This window comes from Diadema setosum, chromosome 18 (assembly GCF_964275005.1).
Source record: "Diadema setosum chromosome 18, eeDiaSeto1, whole genome shotgun sequence".
In the NCBI taxonomy this organism is placed as follows: domain Eukaryota; kingdom Metazoa; phylum Echinodermata; class Echinoidea; order Diadematoida; family Diadematidae; genus Diadema; species Diadema setosum.
Window position 1 is genome coordinate 16,959,000 of NC_092702.1, and position 22,426 is coordinate 16,981,425.

Here is a 22,426-nt window from a genome sequence, read left to right on the forward strand (position 1 = left end):
ACTGCACTGCTACACTGCGACCGCCGCCCGCCGCCCGCGCCCGACACCCGAGCCGCCGCTGGCCGCTGGTGTAAACATAGCGCTAGGCGCAGCGCTAGCTACATTTTTGTAGCTCTTTGCTGAGATGAGCTGTGCGTTGTGTGCGTGTATAATCATGTACATCCTTGTGCGTCGCGTCGTCGCGCAACCAAATCATACAGCTGCTAATTCATGAAGAGGCAGGATACTTTCATCGAATAGGGCCATTTGCTATCAATGAAATGCCAAATTTCAGCGAAGCCAATTTACTAACGATTGTGCTGTTTACACTGCTCAGCTGAAAAATGTCAGAAACCACCTATTTTCCTACTTTGGCTGCACTGAAGAGAGGAATTGAAGAGCTCGAAGAGGCTTCTCGGGTCAAGTTTGTGGTGCTCAATAAGGACAAGGCATTTGGAAATGGTATGGATATTTATATACTAGTAGCAGGGAGGTCCCACCTCCCTGATTAAAGCTAACTACCGTTAGGTTTCTACCGTTATAAAGCCATATGCAGTAGATTCTATATGACCTGTGTAAATCAGATCAACACTAGATTTAATATACTGACACACTGATGATAGAAATAAAGAATGATAATGCTTTAAAATGCATTAAAACCACTCAATATCCTCATGAAGTGACAAAGCCAGTTCAAGTTCAACTCAATTCATTTATTTGTCTCTCTTCAAGATATATCAACAAAGAATAGATCTACACAGTAACAATTACACAATTCTTGCAAAACAAATCAACACACAGTAGGCCCTACCCGGTTACAGAAATTAGTTAGATTGTCTAGGCAAATTAAATAAACAAGAATGTGGCAGAGAAGAGTTTGAAGGGAAAGAAAGACGAGGTAGCCTTGGTTGAAGCAGAGCTAATCATAATAGGCTCTCTGAAAAATACAAGGTAGACATCTCTAGGGTCTATGTGATTTTAAATTATACCTTAAGTGGTTTAATTAGCAACTGAAAAAAAAAATGAACATAAAAAGATAAATAAAGAATACTGCTTATCATAGTACATACAATTTAAATAGGCAGGGGTATAAAAATTGACTTAAATAAGCATATCTACACACTACAAACACTAGATCTGCTTAACATGCGTAACGGTTCCTGGATCCGCCCCTGCATGTTATATGCAAAAGCAAGAGTATAAGAAAGCCTAAAAAAAGAAAATATAGATAGTGAAAAGAAGAAGGGATGAAATAGAGATTACAAAGGAGGAAGACTAATGAGAATATTTACAGAGGTCATATGAGCATTTTAAGAAATATTTTATAAGCATTATCTATCGTTCACATACAGTAAAACCATTCTGCAACTCTACCCAGGAATGACAATTTAACATTAGTTACCGGTATCAGTAAAGAATTCTTATAACTGGAAGGTACTACACTAGCCATACTTCCTTGCCCTTTGTCGTCTCGTATGTTAAGGAGCTGTCACTTTCCTGCATGGCTCCAGGTAGTATTGCTAGTAAAGTTGAGAATGGGCCAGCTCGAAAGCTTAATGCGCTATTGATGTTTAGGTTTTGCATAGTGTTTGTGAACCACAGACTTGCAATCAATTATGTTCATGCCGGAGAAAAAAAACAGAGGTATAGGTTATTTGAGGTTATTTGACTTGGATGGAGCAACACCAATGTAAAGCACCAAACCTCAATGTGATGTTTGCTCATATGCAATTTTATAGAAAGAATACCTGGTACGTATAACTTGTTATAATGTAAATGCTGTTGAAACACCTTCTGGCCATGGCCGGCTCCCACAGATTTCAACTTCTCTGAGAAGAAGTCCTTTCGTCTCCGCTGGGAATACGACGATGACCTCCACCCCTGCAAGATACCTTTCACGGGAGTCCCGTTCATCGCCGTCGGACGCAAGATGATGGATTGCCACCAGGGCAAGGACAGAAACATTCGACAGAAGGAGAGATATGCCCTTCAGATAGACACAGATAAGGTAGCTTTCCATGAAATGTTGTGTAGTTGGGAAGTTGACTGCTGAATAATAGCTTATGAACAATTCAATGTGAAAGATGTAAATATCTTCTTTTTCTTCTTATTTCCATTGTTGTAAAAAATGATAATAATGATTAATTCAATGAAGACCTGAGTTTGAGAGAAATGGAGAAGTTGAACTGACCTGCAAATGACATGGCTGCTCATGCAGTTTCCTCTTCCATTCCAATTGTTTCCTCCTGGAGGTTTTCATTTTTAAAGTGATGCTTCATGAAGAAAAAAAAATGAATTATTAGCAGTAAAGTATAGTGCCCATTCCCTCCCCCCAAATAAAACAAGAAAAAAGATAATGATAATAACCCAAATATCATCAACGAATAAACATTCAACATAGAAAGTTATGATTCCAAATGATGGCAACTCATGTCATATTTCTTTAACTGATACATGATTCTGTAAATTAGAGATATTTCATTTTTGATGGCTCCAACAAAACCCAAAGTAAGATAGTTATATCATGCTGTAAAGAGTCATTAAAAGAAAGAATTGTTCTCAAAGAAACTAATAAAGATAAAGGTGATTTATGTTCAAGAAAAAAATTGGTCTGCATATAATCATCCACAGTGTTCATTTTTTCTCCTTTAATGCAGTAAGATTTCAAACTTACATCCAATATTTTTATATTCTGTTAAAAACAATATATGGTACTATATATATATATATATATATTTATATATGTTTTTAATTTGCAAAATGTGCATCTCATAGTATTCATAATTAGATTGTGACATGTATGCGAAGTCATAGAGACAGTCCTGTGGTTATGCTGGTTAAAATGCAGTTATTCGCTTTGTTTTGTATTTTGTGTGCAATCATTTGAGTCATGATTCATTTTGTTTTGTATTGATTTGATATGTGGTACAGAATCCGAATTCCAAGAGGAAGAAGCAAGTCCTCCAGAGAACCAAGAAGGTCTGTTGCCCAGCAACGATCACCATCACACAGATTGCACGACTGCCTGACATCAAGGTATGAGCGTGCTGCGTTACTCACAATTCATTGCCAGATGTCTGCAAGGAGTTGTGGGTCTGGTGCTCATCTTCAAGATTTAGACTAAAGATAAGCAGGCAAAAACTCTGTCAATAATATAGGGACCCCAAGGAAGTACAACTGTGTGTTAGAAGAGGCAAAATTTTGGCAACTCCTTTTCTTAATGACATATTTGTATTTATGCACTCTTTTTACCCTTCATTTATTTTGCAATGTGATTTGGAAATATATCTTTATGTTTCATAATATTTTTTGTAAGAATTCAATTCAAGGATATATTTACACTTGCAGTTGGCTAAAATATTAATTAAGAAAGTTTACATTTTTCATGTTCCATGTTTGACAGTGAAAAGCAATGCATGTTGAACATGCATGCCAGTGCATTAAGACCCAAAGGGGTATGCACATTCATTGATTACCACTTGATTGTGCACATGCACTTGTAATAAGTTCATGAACATGAGTGGATTATCTTCACACTACGTTCTTGTTCATCAAATATCGCATCGTTTGGAGAGATGATTTGAAGGGGACAAGTTCAAAGGCATTACTTAGAAATGAAGCGGGAATTCTAGATATGAGTAGCACTTCCAAAGACACTTGTTCAACGAGTTAACTAAGATCTAATAGGTGGCTGAATGCCAGATGCTCCCTCAAATCACATTGCATCCAAATCTGCCTCACTACCACCAGATAAAAGAGAACAAGGAGTGGACCAAGCGGATGGCTGCCGCCGAGTTCCGGAAGATGTTGTCCAAGGGACATAAGCCCCAGCAGAAGTCAGAGTTCTATGCCCTGTTTCCCAGAGATGAAGACCACAAGGGCCACCCCATTAAGAATGAAGTAAGAGGCTTTTCATTCTGGAAAGAAAAAAAAACTTTACTTGTTTTGAGGCACCTACTAGTCTCCCTTTCCTTCAACATCCCTCCATTCCCCATCCACCACTGAAATTACTTGGCTTTTCTCTTCCTGTTTCCAGAGTTTCAAGTGTCAATTGACATTTTTGTCCCCGCCGAACGAGTTCGAGCAGGGGACTATGAAACGGGCTCCGTACGTGTGTGTGTCTGTGCGTCCGTCCGTCCGTCCGTCTGTCCGTCCGTGTGTGCATCCGTGTGTGATCCAAATGTTCAATTTGCTACTTCTCTGTCATTTATGAGCCAATTTTGATTCTGTTTGCTTTATATGATAGCACTACATGGGAGCTTTGAAACTTCTACACAGAATTTCAGTCGTGACCTTTGACATTGACCTTTGACCTATATTGTCCATTTTGCTACAAAATGCTACTCCTTCGACATTTCTAACCCGATTTCGATTCCGTTTGCTTTATGTGATGGCACTAGGTGAGGACTTCCAAACTTCTACACAGAATTTTGACCTTTGACTTCTTTGACCTTTGACCTTGATTTTTGACCTGTATTGTACATTTTGCTACAAAATGCTACTCTTTCGCCATTTCTACCCCGATTTCAATTTCGTTTACTTTATGTGATGGCTCTAGGTGAGGGCTTCAAAACTTCTACACAGAATTTTGACCTTTGACTTCTTTGACCTTTAACCTTGATTTTTGACCTGTATTGTACATTTTGCTACAAAATGCTACTCCTTCCCCATTTCTAACCCGATTTCGATTACGTTTGCTTTATGTGATGACACTAGGTGAGGGCTTCAAAAGTTCTACACAGAATTTTGACCTTTGTCTTCTTTGACCTTTGACCTCGATTTTTGACTTATAGTGTACATTGGCTACAAAATGCTACTCCTTCGCCATTTCTTACCCGATTTCGATTCCGTTTGCTTTATGTGATGGCACTAGGTGAGGGCTTCAAAACTTCCACACAGAATTTTGACCTTTGACTTCTTTGACCTTTGACCTTGATTTTTGACCTATATTGTACATTTTGCTACAAAATGCTACTTCCGGCGGGGACACATATTACGCACCGCGTAATTTCTACTTTTCCTTGTTTTGATAAGTACAGTGCTCTCCTATTATAACAAAACGGTTAAAATGAAATTCGGGTTAAATCATCGAAGTAAAAATTCAGGCTGCAAAATAATCCACTCTTTGTTGTTTATTGTAATTGTTCAGTTCTAATGAAATTTGATGTATCGAAAGAAAATTGCCGGTCCCGAGGACTTGGTCATAACGGGAGTCCACTGTACACTGTATCTAGTGGTTGTCACATATATGCATTGATCTGCCTTGAGCTTCTGAAATTGAATAATTCGTGATTTTGCATGCTCTTACGTTTGAGTAGCTTTGAGTCAAGAGCCCAATATTGGTGTTAATTATTGTTATTTTTTTTGTATGCTGTTTTTCTTGTATCACTCTTGGACGTGTTGCCCCATTTTTCATAAAATCAAACCTTACCTTCTTCACAGGCTGCTGGGTTGCGTGAACCAACCATTCCTGAGGTTGTGGACAAGGTGCGTGCCCTGACCCGCGAAGGGATCACCAAGGTCAGTGTGATGAAGCAGCACATTGTGAATTTCCTGCACAAAGAGATGCACATCACGGACACGTTGCGGAGGCGCTACATGCCAACCAACTCGGACATCAGCAACATCATGTCTTCAGTCAGGCGGAAAGCGAAGCACAATCCCGACAGCATGGCCGACTTCTTCTCCGAGATGCGCAGGAAGAATCCGAGTGACCTTGTGCTGTACCGCGCGAATTCTCCCAAGCACGAGCTCCTGTTCTGCTACCAGTCGACATGGCAGAGTAGGTTGCTGAATCGCTATGGCAACCACAGTTGCCTCCTTGATGCTGCCCACCGCACAAAGGCATGCATAAAACCCCTCTTCCTGCTGTTTGTAAGGACGAATGTGGCATATGTTTCAGTTGGAGCGTTTGTTGTTGACAATGAGAATGTGGCATCAATACAGGAAGCCCTTATGATCTTCGCCAAGTGGAACCCCAACTGGTCACCAGTTAACTTCATGGTAGATGTCTCAAGCAATGAAATCAAGGCAGTGGAATCTTGCTTCAAAGGTACTGACAGAACAGTGCATTCACATGTTTTATTTGCCTGTCTCCATCAAAGCTATGATATTTCTTTGTATCACTGCTCCTATGCTCGCTAATATCAACATACAATTATAGTTATATACACATTTGTTCTTTGATTATGCCCTCCAAATCAAGGTGTTCTTGTGTTGGACATATATCCTTGTATAATGCAGTAACACTCCTAAGAATGTGATTTTCTGTTGATTTGATTGAGACTCAGATACCAAATAGAATTTCTGTTCAGTCCCATATGTGCAATTTGATGTCATATACACTTCTTTCAAAAGTGAAATCTCAACTGTTGTCCTCTGCTGGGTAGACTGCAGGGTTGTCCTGTCAGATTTCCACCGCGAGAGAGCCTGGGCTGCTTTCACCAACAAGAGCATGGACCAGAAGAAGGACTCGGTGCTCACTCTGCTGCGGCGCATCGCCCACGCAGAGTCTGCCGAACGTTACCGTGAGTCCCTGTCTCGGCTCCTCGGCAGCACAGAGATGAAGGAACATGAGGGCTTCCGGAGCCTGCTGACCAATACCTGGCTTCCTCAGGCCAAGGTCAGTGTCCAGTTCATTTCCAAAATATGTCCATTTCCAAAATATGAGGCATGAAGTAAAAAAAAAAAAAAAAAAAAAAAAAAAAAACCTCTAAAAAATGCTCAATTATTATCATGGTGTTGCTTGCCCTTTTATGTTCGTTTTCCTTCTGTATAGCAAATCTGTATTGCCTTTCTGTTATGTGCTTAAAGAAATGAATGCATAAGTTAATCTATCATGACTTTACAAAAAAAAAGGATATTCTTGGCAGGCATCCTTTCATATTTTTTAGCAAGGTGTGGTGAAGACATTATCATTTTTTTGTACATGAAATAATGTCTGCTTGGCATATGTGACCCGCGACAACGGTTTCAGGCAAAAGTCGCAAGAACAAATTTCCTCCTAGGCGGGGTACAAAGATTTTGACCATTATCTTTGTCGATTTTGGTTTTTTGCAGAAATAGAATCCTTGATATGTTTTTTACATCTACACTAAATTTCATAGCATAAGACTAAGTTTTTCCAAGTGAAAATGGAATTTTAAACACCCTATATTGGATCGCACTCATCAGTTTCAAGCTTCTTTCGAATGCTGCGCCAATGTGCCTTGTGTTGCTACGGTGCGGCGTGTCGCATGTGATTGGCTAGTGGGTCGCACACATTTACATAGTTCGGCTTTCGGGCACACGTCTTGCAGCGTTTCGGGAGTGTTTTGTCCACGCATGCATGCTCCATTATTGCTACAACAGATACGCTCGCTCTGCAGCAGTGTACGCTCTTTGGCTTTTACTATCCGAGCTTTTCTACCGCTATATATGTTCGACAGCGGAAGTGAAACAAAAAGTGAACAGCAACGCTAACTTCCAACGTGTAAACAGATACATGGGGAACATGATTTGAACCCATCAGAATCGCAAATCGCCACGCAAATGGTGCAACATGCGATCGAAAACTCACATTTCAATTGCAGCAAAATGACCTAATCTTGTAAAAAGAAAACGTACCGTACAGTATTCTCGAAAATTCGTACTCGTATTAAATAATTATGACAGAAGATTGACTCATAAGACAGCAGAGGAGAGAAAAGTAGCGGTCATAAGATTGCGCCAAACTAAGTAATCATGGATGTGTGTGTGTGTGTGTGTTTGTTTTTTTAATGATAAACACCATCGCACAGTGCTACACATGCACGGCTGGAAAAAAAAATAGCAAAACAAAATAACAAGAAGCGGGATCCTTGTCAGCTCTAACTGTTAGCAATTCGTCTGTCTTCGAAAGGGTCCCCAATGATAAAAATACAAATCAACCACAATAAAAACGCGATTTGTAAAGATTTGGACACGAATGCGCCACCCGCTTCTGTTATGTCTACACACAGGCGGGGCGTGTGGATGCCATTGGGTAATGCGTGCACCATACACACATACACCAGCGGGCTTGCAATATTATCCTATCCGCCATCTTGAAAGATGTAGTGGTAAACAAACCCGAGCGAAACCCATTGTGTTCGGTCCGCACGCTGAGTTCCAAGGAAGGTGAGCGGGAAATTTGACTCTCTCAGCGAGCCAATCAGAAAGCAATGTGGTTGCTAGAGGTGGAGCTTAATCTCGATTCGCACCATCGTACGGATGGGTGATTCTCACCTCGCATTGCCGCACGGACATTGTCTTTGAGCAAGAGGTGAATCTTCAAGGCCCGTTTTCTCTCAATTTTGTTAGGTTAACTAATTAAAAGTGCATTATATTTCGCTTTATATGTCGACTTACGGTGCCGGAGAATACAAGTGTTTTATATCAATGCAAAGCTTAGGAAATGGGCATTATGATTCAATGAAAAAATGAATTGTCAAAATTCCTGACTTTTGCCTGAAACTGTTGCCGCGGGTCACATATGGAGTTTCCAAAGTCAATCTCACAATGTTAACTGTTTAAATGTTGAAAGAGTCTTCCTTAACCCGATGGAGTCGAGTTTCGGGAAATGCGTGGTATAGCATGCTTCATGAGAACCCAACTAGGGAAAATCCTGTGTCACACAATTATGTAATTGACAGTTCTTAACACATGATGTTGACTGTTCAAATGTTGAAAGGGTCTTCCTTAATTTCCCCTAAATTCTTGCTCAAGGAATTAGTTTGTGAACCCAGCTTTGCAAAGCCCTGCGACATACAATTATGTCATCAACAGTTCTCTACACATTGGTACTTGATGCATTGTTCTCAAGTCCAGCATTTTTAAAACCCACTCACAGAGGATATATTTGCAATTGACCTTTTGAATTGTTTTGCTGTTTTGCATGATTTGCACCCTTTGATGTGATATTCCACCAGGGGCCCGTTTCATAAAACTTGTCATCAGTGACAAGTTGTCATAGATGTGACAAGCTTCTGAAATTCTTGCATCTCATTGGCTGAGAGCAAATTTGTCATAGAAATGTGGCAGTTGTCACTGATAACAAGTTTTATGAAACGGACCCCTACAGGTTTTGCTTTTTAACATTCAATTATGGTGTGGAAACTGCACAGAGATGGGTTCGCTGCTTCCAAGATGAGAGCTTCTACATTGCGGTGCATGCAGGCAGTGGCGTCGAGAAGCAGAATGAAGCCCTCAAGTATGACAACATGGAGGACTATGAGAACTGTTCCCTCAAAGATCTGGTCTCGGGGCTCATCATGACCTTCTTTCCAGATTCCTACCGGATGTAAGGGAGAGATTGCATTTGCCATTTTGTCAGATTTTTGCATTTATTATTGCGAAGTGCTGCCGGTAAAAAATTCTGTATGTGTACCAAATTTTAGGATATGCTTAACATTTTAGTCTTACACAGGTGAAGCTGATTGGTATGTTATTACGTTAAGCAGCATTTGGTTCTTACTCTGCTTTCTCAACTGTCAAATTGGCAAAAATGACAGCTGTTTTACATGGTAACCCATTCATATCTCTTGAATGCAGATATTTGGAGCGCAATGCAAGATCATCACCTGGCTACAGTCAGTACAACAACAACATTCCTTCGTTCCTGCGCAACCGGCCAAGGAGCATTGTCCGTCACATCCAGGACCGCATGAGGGATGGGATCACCAAGGAGTGCATCCAGCACTGCGGGGACGGTATCTTCACGTTCCTCCAGGCCAATGGAAATCACAGCTTGAGCTTCGGCAAGGAGGGCGCAGTTCCCCACTGCACCTGCCGTGACTGGCAGACCCACTACCTCCCCTGCAAACACTTCTGTGCGGTCTTTGCGCATTTCCCCGAATGGCAGTGGGACAGTCTGAGTGACGCGTACCGCAACAACCCCATCCTCACTCTTGATGAGGCATTCCTCGTTGAGGACAATCAGCCCCAGGTGGAGCCTAGAGAGGGCGAGCTGAGGGACCTTGAGATCGTGGAGGATCCTGCACAGGAAGAAGAGGAAGAGAGGAAGCGAGCAGTCCGGGAATGCAGTGACACGGTGAAGCAGATCAATGCGTCACTGAAGAAGCTGAAGGACACCACCCACCTTCAGGAGGTCCAGAAGAGCCTCAGAGAACTCCTAGAGGATGTCAATGGGAGGGTGTCTCTGGAGGCCTTAGTGGCACAGACTGTCCTGACTGCAGATACCTCGATAGAGCAGGATGGTGCCTCTGGACTGCTTGTGTTGTGAGACAGCCATCGTGGACAATTCAGTGGCATCAGGATCAATAAAAAGTGTGCACATTGCCCAGCCAACTGACTCATGAACCAATGACCGCTCTACCGTCATGATTGCCTAATTATACTCTTACTATAGATAAGCGACTGTTGGTATCTGGTCACTAGAGCGTGCAATGAATTCTTGTAGTGACACCTATGCCATCTTGCCAGACGATGATGTGTCAAACTGAGAACACTGCCTAGAATTTTTATCTATCTGTGCTGGTCACATGATGAAGTAAGATGATCACACCTTGGACTTTGTTTATAATCATGCCAAAGCTTCTGGGTAGTAAAGGTTTACAACAATGTCTCTGCAGCCAAAGTTTATGCATGGAATGATACATGCTGGACATGCCTTTCTTAGTTTATGAATTCAGGAGAACAATACTCATGTCACATAGTGAAGATACTCTCATTAATTATATTAATAATTGTGATTCATGCTTACACTCTGTGGGTGCTTGAAGCATTTTAATTTACAACAGTTAATGGCATAATTATACAGGCAAACCCCAGTACAATGAGGTTGCAGGAACTGCCAAATTTAAACTCATTTTAACTGGTGCTTTGCTGTACACATACAAAAAAAAGAAAAGAAAAAGATGAGATGAGCTACGTAGAGCAAATGAAAAATCAGGACCGTTGTTCACCTCGTTTTATGCAGTACTTCATTGTAAAGCAACTTTCTATAATGGGGTTTCCTTGTACTCTTTTTTTACTCTGATGAGTTGATGTACGAGGCCAAGGTAATTTGGTTTCCAGAAAGAGGTTGAAAAGTATGGCTGTAGCTTGAAGTGGAACCGGATTGAAGGTTGACTTACCGTCTTAACCTGTTCCTTCCGCAATTCACTGAGAACTTCCAACGCCCCCAAACAAGATTCTTTTTGCATACTGGCAAAGAACAGACAGGTTTGTAATCCTCCTGTGTGAAGGCAGTCAAGCAGTACGTGTATTTGCTATCCATGGTCAACTACATGTACCATCGAGCAATGCAAAACATTGATGGGACATGAGATATGAATAGAGTGTGCACTGAGCTCATAAATTCTTTTGTTATACACTCTAAGGGCATCCAAATGGGGTCAGTGAAAGTCATTAGGCAGTTTTCGCATCCTCAGCACGGACGTAGAATTTGCGGTCCATGCGCAAAAATCAACATGTTGCTATAGTAACAGCGGGCAGCCTGCCGTAGCGTAGAAATCTGGAACGGGTCTTGCCCAGATTTATGTCGGTCGCAACGAGGCCGGATACAGAATCAACAACCAATCAGCATGCTTGTAGCAGTGTAGACACCATGAATGATTGAATCACACATGCATTGCGAGCCTCTACAGGAAATTGTACACGCTGTCCGTATGTGTGATCAGGGCACGGGAGCCAGGGCAGGTGAATCCTGTTAAAACACTACAGTAAGTACATTACATGGGCCTACAGACTGACCTGGCGTAATTAAAATCAAAATGTTATCTTTTACCTGAAATGACTCCTACACTCATCGTCGTTGAACTTGTCTAACTCAAAGTGATAGCCATCATACTGAAAATCAAGATTGATTGAGTCGTTGATGTCACTAAGATACATAAACTCTTCGTCTATAATGTCGAAAAAACAGGCTGCGAGAAGGGTGTCCTGCACACGATGTAAATTCGCCATTTCTCAAATTGAAAGTGGCGCGCCGGGCGGACTGAGCTAGTGCGAGATATTTAGATTTCCCCTAGTTGTGACGTCAGGCAGTCTATGTACGTCCTCGTTCAGCGAATCAGCGAAACCACTTCATAGGGAGTGTACTTTGAGCATGGCGGACATAGCAGGAGATAGCTCCCACGTCGTTGAAACCCCTGTACGTTGCTGAGCGATAACACGCTAATATCTAGTCAGCAACATATGTTTTCATTCGAGTTTTGCAAATATACAAATGATTCTGAGACAGAAAAAGAAAAATATTGATAGCAAAAATCCTAATGTTTTGTAATTTAAAAGTAACTTTTCTGCTAAATATGATTCAAACAAACATGAATTTGGGCCACGGGTGCAGACACTCTATTGTGTACATTTTATGAACTTCGTTTACCACGTTCTTGTCTATGAGTTGATGCTATGGGACCTGCTATACCCACTTTTTGGTGTCTCTCACAGGAGTAAGGACAATCAGAATAGTGCAATTTAGCATGCGTCTACTGTGTGACTTCTGCTTGGCGGAGGTGGTCTACTTTGATGTAATGAATAATATACAAATAGTGAATGTTATGAGTGCAATGGACAGAATATTTCATGAGGTGAAAGATGAAATGATCCATTCCAACAAGGCCCACCTGAGTTGAATGGATCAAACATTTCATCTTTCACCGAATGAAATATTCTGTCCACTGCACGAATGAAAAACATTTATTGTTTGTTTTATATAATGCATAAAATAGATCCTTGTCATCTGATGTTTTATTAATTTAGAAACAAGAGAGAATCTGAAATCGAGAGGATGCTCACTGAGTGCTTTACGCTAGCACGCTGTCGCATACACACACTACAAACACAATTGTTTTACACACGTAGTGTGCTGTGCTCTCGGCATGCTTTCAATGGAGCAAATCGTATGGATCCAAAATTGCACAGTAAATGGAGCCACAATTGCACGGATGATGACGTCTGTAGTGAAATGGGACGAATGATGAATGTCCAAACAACCAATCAAATGACAGGGATCTCTTTAGGTGTTATATAAAAAAGAATATACAGTCATGAATGTCTGATTATATATTTTGTTGTTGTTGTTGGGGGGAGGGGGGGGGGGGGGCACTTGAGACCTGAAATTCACAAGGGAGGCTGTTGTGGTCTCTTGTTGGTAATAAAAGTGTTACTACATATAGTATAGAGAGTGACTTTGGTGAAGTTTGGAGTATTCCTTGCTCAGGCACAGGAGCAATAAATTGTAAGTGTTATTAGTGCAACAGAAGTGGGTGCAACATGGATTTGAAGTAATTTGCCAATAGTGCAAGGCTAATAGTGCAATAGCTTACAAGTACATGTTACTCTTGGTTCTACTTTCTCTTGTTGCATTTTGCTTTCTATGAACCTATTTCTATATTTGTTTTCTTTTGTATTGACTGTTTGTCATATATGTATTGTTTATATATTTATAGTTTATCTTTTTACTCTACACTGTATTTTTGGTTTTGTTGTTTATTCCATTTGATGAATTTGTTCATGATTTTTCTCAGAATAGCATATCAATGGCCTCTCTAAAAATCAGCTCTTTTGGCTGATCAGTCAAGGAAACTTTCATCCTGCGATTAGATGAAATAAACAAGCAAACATATATTCATTTATTTCTGTCTTTTATTTATAATTATAGTGCTATGTATCCCCTTCCTGTGTGTGCTCCTTGGCATCATGAATACTTGCATTGCATTTTATTTTTGCCTCAATTAAAAAAAGAACATTACTTTAAAAGTCATTTCCAAAGTAAGTCACTTTGATAACTTGACAATAATAATAATAATAATAATAATAATAATAATAATAATAATAATAATAATAATAATAATAATAATAATAATAATAATAATAATAATAATAATAATAATAATAATAATAATAATAATAATAATAATAACAATAATAATGATAATTAATAATAATACATTTATAAAGCACATAATAAGCACATGCTTTTCTATGCACAATTCATATATAAAATACAAACAAACAAATGGCTAACAAGGATGACAATCAACAAAATAGATACAATAATTAACAAAAGGGATAATGAAACAATGTCTGCCTTAATCAAGGAAGACGGAAAAGGTGGGTTTTAAGAATGGATTTGAAATTTGCAAAATTGGGTGCACGTCAAATGTTTTAACATTGGCAAAACCCTATGTATTGAATATCTCTCAATAAAGTTATCTATTTGTATATATATATATATATGAAGAGTTTGTTTGCAGAAACCGATAAGTCCATATTTGCCAAATGGAGATATTTGCGATTAAAGGTCAAGAAAAATAAAGAGAATAATAAGAATTTTTTTGCTTCTTTTTACCATAACTTCAAAAATGTGCCTTTATATGTAGTGACCAATGTATCATTTAAAAGGTATTATTTTTGTACTTTATGACAGAAACCGTACTTAAAAATCTTCAAAAATGGACTTATCGGTTTTTGCAAACAAATATGTATGTATATATATATATATATATATATATATGTATATATATGTATATATATATATATATATATATATATATATATGTATATATATATATATATATATATATATATATATATATATATATAAAATATACATATATATACATATATATATATATATATATATATATATATATATATATATATATATATAGATAGATAGATATATATGAAGAGTTTGTTTGCAAAAACCGATAAGTCCATTTTTGAAGATTTTGAAGTTCGGTCTCTGTCATAAAGTACAAAATAATACCTTTTAAATGATATATTGGTCACTACATATTATAAAGGTACATTTTTGAAGTTATGGTCAAAAGAAGCAAAATTTTTCTTATTATTATCTTTATTTTTCTTGAGCTTTAATCGCAAATATTTCCATTTGGCAAATTTGGACTTATCGGTTTTTGCAAACAAACCCTTCATATATATATATATATATATATATATATAGATTATATATATATATATATATATATATATATATATATATATATTACATAAGTGCGAAGAGTTTGCGTAGGATTCAGGAAAAAGTGCTCTATGCTAGTCCTCATGCGCCCAAGGTAAATGACTATATATATTATATATATGTATATATATGTGTGTGTGTGTGTGTGCGTGTGTATGGGCATGAGCGCACACATATATGGAGAGAGAGAGAATATGAATACAAGTCGTGCTCAAAATTCAGGCAGTCGTGGTAACCTTCAGCGTTCACCCCTACTAAGTGTTTGCTGTCGATAAACAAAACAGGCACAACGTGATGTGCACATGCAGTGAATATCAATCAATCTGTTACACTTGTGTGTATGTGTGTGCACAATTTTTTCATCCTTGTTGCTGAAGTAGAAGACTGCAGAAATCGTCTTTTAAAGAGAAAGATCTTACATGCTACTCTCACAATCTTCATCTCGGAAAAAAGGTCTTATTGGCTTCTCAAAGAGTGTGCTCCCAGTCTGATGTTAGAAAGAATCTGATTACTCCTAATCCTTACATCAAACTAAACCCAATCCCCTATCACAACCGTAACCATACCCCGAGTCCTTCGAGAAAAGTAGACCGAAGCAATTGTTGCAGGAGCAAATTCACCGTCGCGTCACCGTGGGGACTATTTCACTTAGTTCTAAAATCAATCCTGAATACAATGCGATTGATCTTACGGACAGTTTTGGGATCAATCACAGGGGCGGATCCAGGAATTCCGTAAGGGGGGAGGGGGCGCCTTTACAAAATTAAAGGGGCGCACCCACCCCCTCCATTTTGTCTTTTAATTTCTTTTGTTGAAACAAAAGTAAGGGGCGCCCCCCCCCCCCCCGGTATCCGCCACTGAATCAGTCTTTAGATATTCGTAACTGTTTCAGAAAGCCAGTTGGGAACAGTATCCTGCGCCCACCGTGCCTTGTTTTGGAATACCTCTTGAATGCTTATGTGTCCTTTCCAACTAGATCTGGGGCCCGTTTCATAAAATTTGTCATCAGTGACAAGTTGTCATAGATGTGACAAGCTACTGAAATCCTTGCATCTGATTGGCTGAGAGCAAATTTGTCATAGAAATGTGGCAGTTGTCACTGATGACAAGTTTTATGAAACGGGCCCCTGATCTAAATCTGTCCCAACTTTGGGTCATTGCTTGACTCGATATAGTTTGTATATATACTGTAGTCACTGGCGTAGCCAGGGGGGGGGGGGCGATGGGGGCGGTCGCCCCCCCTAAGATTTGGACCGGGGATTTGGGAGGCGGAAAAAAAAATGCGTGTATACTGTATGCATGCACATGAAGCGGGTCTCCTTTGCAACCTTTCATCAAATAAGATATTTTTTGAATATTTCACTCAAAGTGTGCACCAGATCGTTGAATTTCAATTCAAAATATGCAAAATCTCTCGTGCTTGGGAGGGGGTATCCCCCTCCCAAACCCTCCCCCTCTGTACCTCTTTCCCTAGCTTAGTACACTTTTTAGATTTACAAAAAAAAAAAAATATTAATAATTCTGAGTGCACAAGACTTATCACTTATATTCCGAAAACTCAAGGTTCCCTCATGTATAAGGGGAATTTCCCCTTTTAATCGACCCTTTCCTCCCTCAGCCCCCCCCCCCCCCATCAGTTTTTTTTTTTTGTGTGTGTGTGATTTCCCAAATGTTGATTCCATCAAATATGCGTATACGAGATATCTCAATTTCAACCTTAAAAAGGTAAAAGCTCCATCGGAATGGAAGGGTGGAGATAACACTCGCCTATGCCTTCTCCCTGCTCGCCCGCCCCTCCCCCCCCCCCCCTTCCGTCATGCATAGAAGTAGACTGTGGCTATACCCAGATCGCTTTATTTCAATTCTAAAAACGCAAAAGCTCCGCGAGCGGGAGGGGGAATCCCCCTTCCCCTAAGCTCTACCTCACTAGACTTTATACATACACACAGATGGTGCACATTCGGAATAAGAGCTAAATTCCGTGATTTTAACGCTTCGATGAAAAAGTATTGCACCAAAAATTTGCACCAGATCGCTGAATTTCAGGTCTGAAAACGCAAAATCACCTTCGTGTGGGAGGGGATATGCCCCTATCTACACCCTCGTGTGCATGCTTTTTCTGTTTTATTGCTGAACTGCAGACAGCGTTCATGATATTCAGTGTAAGAATTAATACAAGAAGATTGTTTAAATGATATACCATTTTATAGGCAAATTGTTCAATAATAATCTACACTAAAATATACTGCAACCTTAAACAAGTGGGACTGTTTCAACTCGTTAAAACACGCAAAAACATGCATCAAATTGCACCATTTGCAACATCAAAATGCAAAAAGTTCTTACCGTGGGAGGGGGGACACCCCCTCCCACACCCTCCCCTCCCCCTTCGCTCGCTCCGCTCGCTCGGGTTCAGTCGCGTTCATGATATTCAGTGAAAGTACCATTAATATAGGCAAATTGTTCAATAATAATCTACATCGAAATATACTGCTACCTTAAAGAAGTGGGACTGTTTCTCGTCGATAAAACGCGCAAAAACATGCATCAAATTGCACCATTTACAACATCAAAATGCAAAAAGTTCTTACCGTGGGAGGGGGGACACCCCCCTCCCACACCCTCCCCTCCCCCCTCGCTCGCTCCGCTCGCTCGGGTTCAGTCGCGTTCATGATATTCAGTGAAAAGAATTAACACAAGAAGTGTATTTAAATTGTACCATTTTATAGGCAAATTGTTCAATAATAATCTACATCAAAATATACTGCTACCTTAAATAAGTGGGACTGTTTCTCGTCGATAAAACGCGCAAAAACATGCATCAAATTGCACCATTTACAACATCAAAATGCAAAATGTTCTTACCGTGGGAGGGGGGACACCCCCCTCCCACACCCTCCCCTCCCCCTTCGCTCGCTCCGCTCGCTCGGGTTCAGTCGCGTTCATGATATTCAGTGAAAAGAATTAACACAAGTACCATTAATATAGGCAAATTGTTCAATAATAATCTACATCAAAATATACTGCTACCTTAAACAAGTGGGACTGTTTCTCGTCGATAGAACGCGCAAAAACATGCATCAAATTGCACCATTTACAACATCAAAATGCAAAAAGTTCTTACCGTGGGAGGGGGGACACCCCCCTCCCACACCCTCCCCTCCCCCCTCGCTCGCTCCGCTCGCTCGGGTTCAGTCGCGTTCATGATATTCAGTGAAAAGAATTAAAACAAGAAGTGTATTTAAATTGTACCATTTTATAGGCAAATTGTTCAATAATAATCTACATCAAAATATATTGCTACCTTAAATAAGTGGGACTGTTTCTCGTCGATAAAACGCGCAAAAACATGCATCAAATTGCACCATTTACAACATCAAAATGCAAAAAGTTCTTACCGTGGGAGGGGGACACCCCCCTCCCACACCCTCCCCTCCCCCCTCGATCGCTCCGCTCGCTCGAGTTCAGTCGCGTTCATGATATTCAGTGAAAAGAATTAACACAAGAAGTGTATATAAATTGTACCATATAATAGGCAAATTGTTCAATAATAATCTACATCAAAATATACTGCTACATTAAACAAATTGGACTGCTTCTCGTTGATAAAACGCGCAAAAACATCCATCAAATTGCACCATTTACAACATCAAAATGTAAAAAGTTCTTACCGTGGGAGGGGGATACCCCCCTCCCACACCCTCCCCCCCTCGCTCGCTCCGCTCGCTCGGGCTCGGTCGCTTCGCTCCCTCGCAGACTAACCGCCCCCCCTAAGATCAAATCCTGGCTACGCCGTTGACTGTAGTTAAGTAGGGCCATGGAACATCACATTATATTTGGTCTGTGTGCTCCTTACTGATGAATGGTCAAAGGAAACTTTTAAGCCTTTTCATATATACTTCTAATGCTGTGTGATGATGGTGTTTATGGCGTGAGACCCGTGAAGAAGATTTTATTGAAATGGTAATTACAGTGTATATTATAGTGATTAATTGATTCGATAAAGGTAACAGTAGTAAACTGGAAAGTCATTGAATAGATATCTGAATACATACTGCTATAAGTGATGGATGGATGAATAACAGCAGGAGACAGTATGTATGAAATGAAATGCTTTTGTGCTGATAATTTCTCTATCTCCTGTACGTTGCCTTCTTCTCTTCTATTATATCTCCGTCTATTTCTCATGTATGTTATAAATATATATAATATCATAATTATATACTGTATCTGTACATAATTATGTATCTGCCTTCTAAATGCCCCTCTCTCCTTCTTGGTCTCTCGTACACGGGTCGCACTCTCTCTTGACACCCTACAGGTGACATTCTCATACTGGACAACCATCGTGTATTGCATGGTCGGGAGGCTTTCACCATGAAATCCGGCTCTTCTCGCCACTTGGAGGGAGGTTATTTAGACTGGGATGCCGTTTTGTCAAAGATGAGAGTCCTAGGACAGAACGTCGAGTAAAACGCATGGTGTGGCACCTTTTTCTTTGAGATGAGGAAAAGTGTGCTCTACCTATCACCTGGGTACCGTTTCATGAAAGTTGTCAGCCCTGACAAGTCGTCAGTTTCTGACAATCACCATGGTAACAGTTAGACACCAGAGCTTCTCAGTCAACCAAAACCTAGGATTTTACTGAAGTTGTCAGAGACTGACAACTTGTCAGGGCTGACAACTTTCATGAAACGGTGCCCAAAAAAAAAATCGTTATAACGAGTCCATCCCCGGAGAGAAGTCTGTTGTATCGGGGCCACCTAAGATACGAGTCCAATAAATATAATAATGACTAACATCCTTGAATTTGAAATACTGGTGGCCCGAAAAAAGAAATGTATATGCCTATATGGCACTCAATAAAAGGAAACATAGCTTCTTCTTTCTTTTTTAATTATCAGCGATGAAACGAGTTGGGGCCCTTTTGCCAAAGATCGTACACTTATAAGAGGGTCAACTCTCCCGACTTTACATGGCCTCACGCTCCTAATTTAACTAAAAAATGAGGTAATGTTATTTTTTACCAAAAAAAAAATCATTAAAAATCAGTCAAGTGCAAAATTGCCACCGTTAGTAGTGTTTGACATTGCTTGAGGACAGGAGCTTCTGCAGGCTATGAAGAAGTTGAATGAATCAGGGTTTTTGTATTTTTAATGAATTTTTATTGATATATGAGGTCATTTGCTATTTTTGTTTTTGAGAGTGACTGGATGACTAGTCTTGTATGGAGGCTCTTAACTTTTTTTAGAGCTGGAAAACATCCCAAAATATGTTGTTTGCTTGAAAGCAGAGAAAATTTCCCTTCATCTGCTTCATTTTAAAAAAAAATCTATGATTCGATTGATTTTTTATGATCTATGGAATATGCTGCATTTAACACAGGTTTCTATGGGAGCCCGGAAAAGGAGCGCGAGGCCTTTTACACGGCCGCTGATGAAACGCAAGTGGCTGCCGCCCTCTAGCGGTGAGCGGGGATAATCGAACCTGGGTCGGAAGCACTGAAATCGATCTACGTGGTTTACTCAGCTCAGTACAGTGGTCAGAAGACGTCTGGCAGGCAGGTGTCAACCTAGGAATTTTTGAATGATAGGCCTTTTCAGCGCTCTTTCTTTCAAATTATTACTTCTTTATGTGAATGAATGTATACATTTCTGGAGTGAAAACTAGTCAAAGAATCCACTGTTATATCATTTTTATTATTTTCTGTAAAAATATGAGGGTATTCTTTCTCCAAATGGCAAGAATATCCTAATTTTGTCAACTTCACATGTTCGCTGAAATGTTAGATTTTTGTAGTAATGCTATAACCTCGCTTGAAAATCATGCTACAATTCTTGTAAGGCTTATTATATTTTGAATTTAAGCAATTAAAAAAAGGTTTGAACTGACAAAAAAAGGTTTAAAAAATATTTTTACCGGTACCTCTTGTAGGTTAAAATTTCAAATTTAATTAAATAAGTTTCTTAGACACAATACACGTTCACTTTATTATTTTTTGGCCATTTTTCTTTAAAAGAAAAAAATGTTTATGTTTAGGAACAAAATAAATATACCTATAACAGCAAATGATATCACAGCTTATCATCATGATTGTAACTTCCGTTTCTATGACATTTCTCAAGATATAATTTCAATCAGAGAATTTCATCTGCTCTTTATTAATCTTTTTTTAATGGGAACGGTTCAGTTATGTGAGTCTATAATACATGGGCAACGTTACAGAAATAAATTATTGTAAGACTCTGGTTCAGTTTTTGGTTTCTCATTAAATGGCAATAGTTTCTATGATTTACTCAGCGGTTTATTCAATTCAATCACAAGTTCTCTAGAGAGCATTCACAACTTTCCGGGATCATTCAGGCTAAACATGCATAACAGGGACTGTTATTCAACACTGCATTTACAGAATAGAGATGGCTTGAATATAAACTGGACTTCTGCTTATTTTGATTTTCATGATTGAAACAACCACAATAAAATTATAGCAATACAGAATATCAATTCAGAGTTATACATTAGGGCCTAGGTTCTTTATTGAGCTGAATCCCCTCCGACATCCTCCTTCTGTGTCTCCTTCCACGTACTTGCTACACTTCTCTTATTGACAGTCCGATTCCAGCAAAAGTGTGCGCAGATCGTTGAATTTCAGTTCTAAAAATGAAAAAGCTCCTTCGAATATGGGAGAGGTATCTATCTTGCAACCTTCCCATTGCTTGGTCCCCTTCATGGCAATTTCCGAATTTTTCACGAAAAAGTGTGCCTCAGATCGCTTTATTTCAATTATAAAAACGCAAAATCTCCGTCGGATGTGGGAGGGGCACCCCTTCCCACACCATCCCCCATCTATAGACCTTGTACATACACAGGGATGATGCACACGCAGAATAAGAGCCAAATTTCGTGATTTAGCTTTTAAAGGGATCGTACAGTTTTGGTTGAGACCTAATTTCAGGTTTCTAACATTTTTTGGTGAAATTATGAGAAACCTGTCATGAAATATGAAAGAGCATGTAATTCTATGAAGAATTCCAACGTTTATTTGGTGAAAATTGGTTTTGAAATGGCTGAGATATCCAAAAAAGAGCGATTCTAATAAAGTGTGGGACCCACACTTTATTATGATCACTTTGTTTTACTTTGTTTTTAGATTTTTCAGTCATTCAAAACCCGATTTTTATCAAATAAACTTTGAATTCCTCTTAAAATGGTATTCTCTGTACTATATCATAAATGTTTTCTTGGTATCTTGCAAAAAGTTAAAAGCCCAATTCTCATCTCCTCCAATACTGTACCATCCCTTTAACACTTCCCTGGGATCGCTGAATTTCAGGTCTGAAAATGCAAAATCCGCCTCCTGTTGGAGGAGATATATTCAATTTAATTCAATTCAATTCAATTCAATAGTTTATTTATTTCCATCATCAAAAAGAAAAGGAAAGAAAAAGTTGACATAATCCAAAGTGATACAATAATATTATTGTTTTCATTTCTCTTACA

At 39.3% G+C, this 22,426-nt stretch overlaps 1 protein-coding gene across 1 annotated transcript; it reads left to right on the plus strand.

The window, feature by feature from the left end:
* The first annotated feature begins 273 nt into the window (after positions 1–273).
* Positions 274–12,482, plus strand: LOC140241587 (uncharacterized). The gene is made up of 8 exons (XM_072321320.1): positions 274–441; positions 1,797–1,987; positions 2,911–3,015; positions 3,730–3,879; positions 5,422–6,031; positions 6,369–6,601; positions 9,102–9,277; positions 9,529–12,482. Exons 1-8 carry the CDS (start codon positions 324–326, stop codon positions 10,217–10,219), a joined length of 2,274 nt encoding a protein of 757 aa, XP_072177421.1. The 5' UTR covers positions 274–323; the 3' UTR covers positions 10,220–12,482.
* Positions 12,483–22,426: the final 9,944 nt, after the last annotated feature.

Coding starts and splice junctions, on each gene's coding strand:
- LOC140241587 (XM_072321320.1), top strand. CDS start 324: ATGTCAGAAACCACCTATTTTCCTACTTTGGCTGCACTGAAGAGAGGA. Junction 1,988..2,910: donor TTCAGATAGACACAGATAAG/GTAGCTTTCCAT, acceptor TATGTGGTACAG/AATCCGAATTCCAAGAGGAA. Junction 6,602..9,101: donor CCTGGCTTCCTCAGGCCAAG/GTCAGTGTCCAG, acceptor GAAACTGCACAG/AGATGGGTTCGCTGCTTCCA.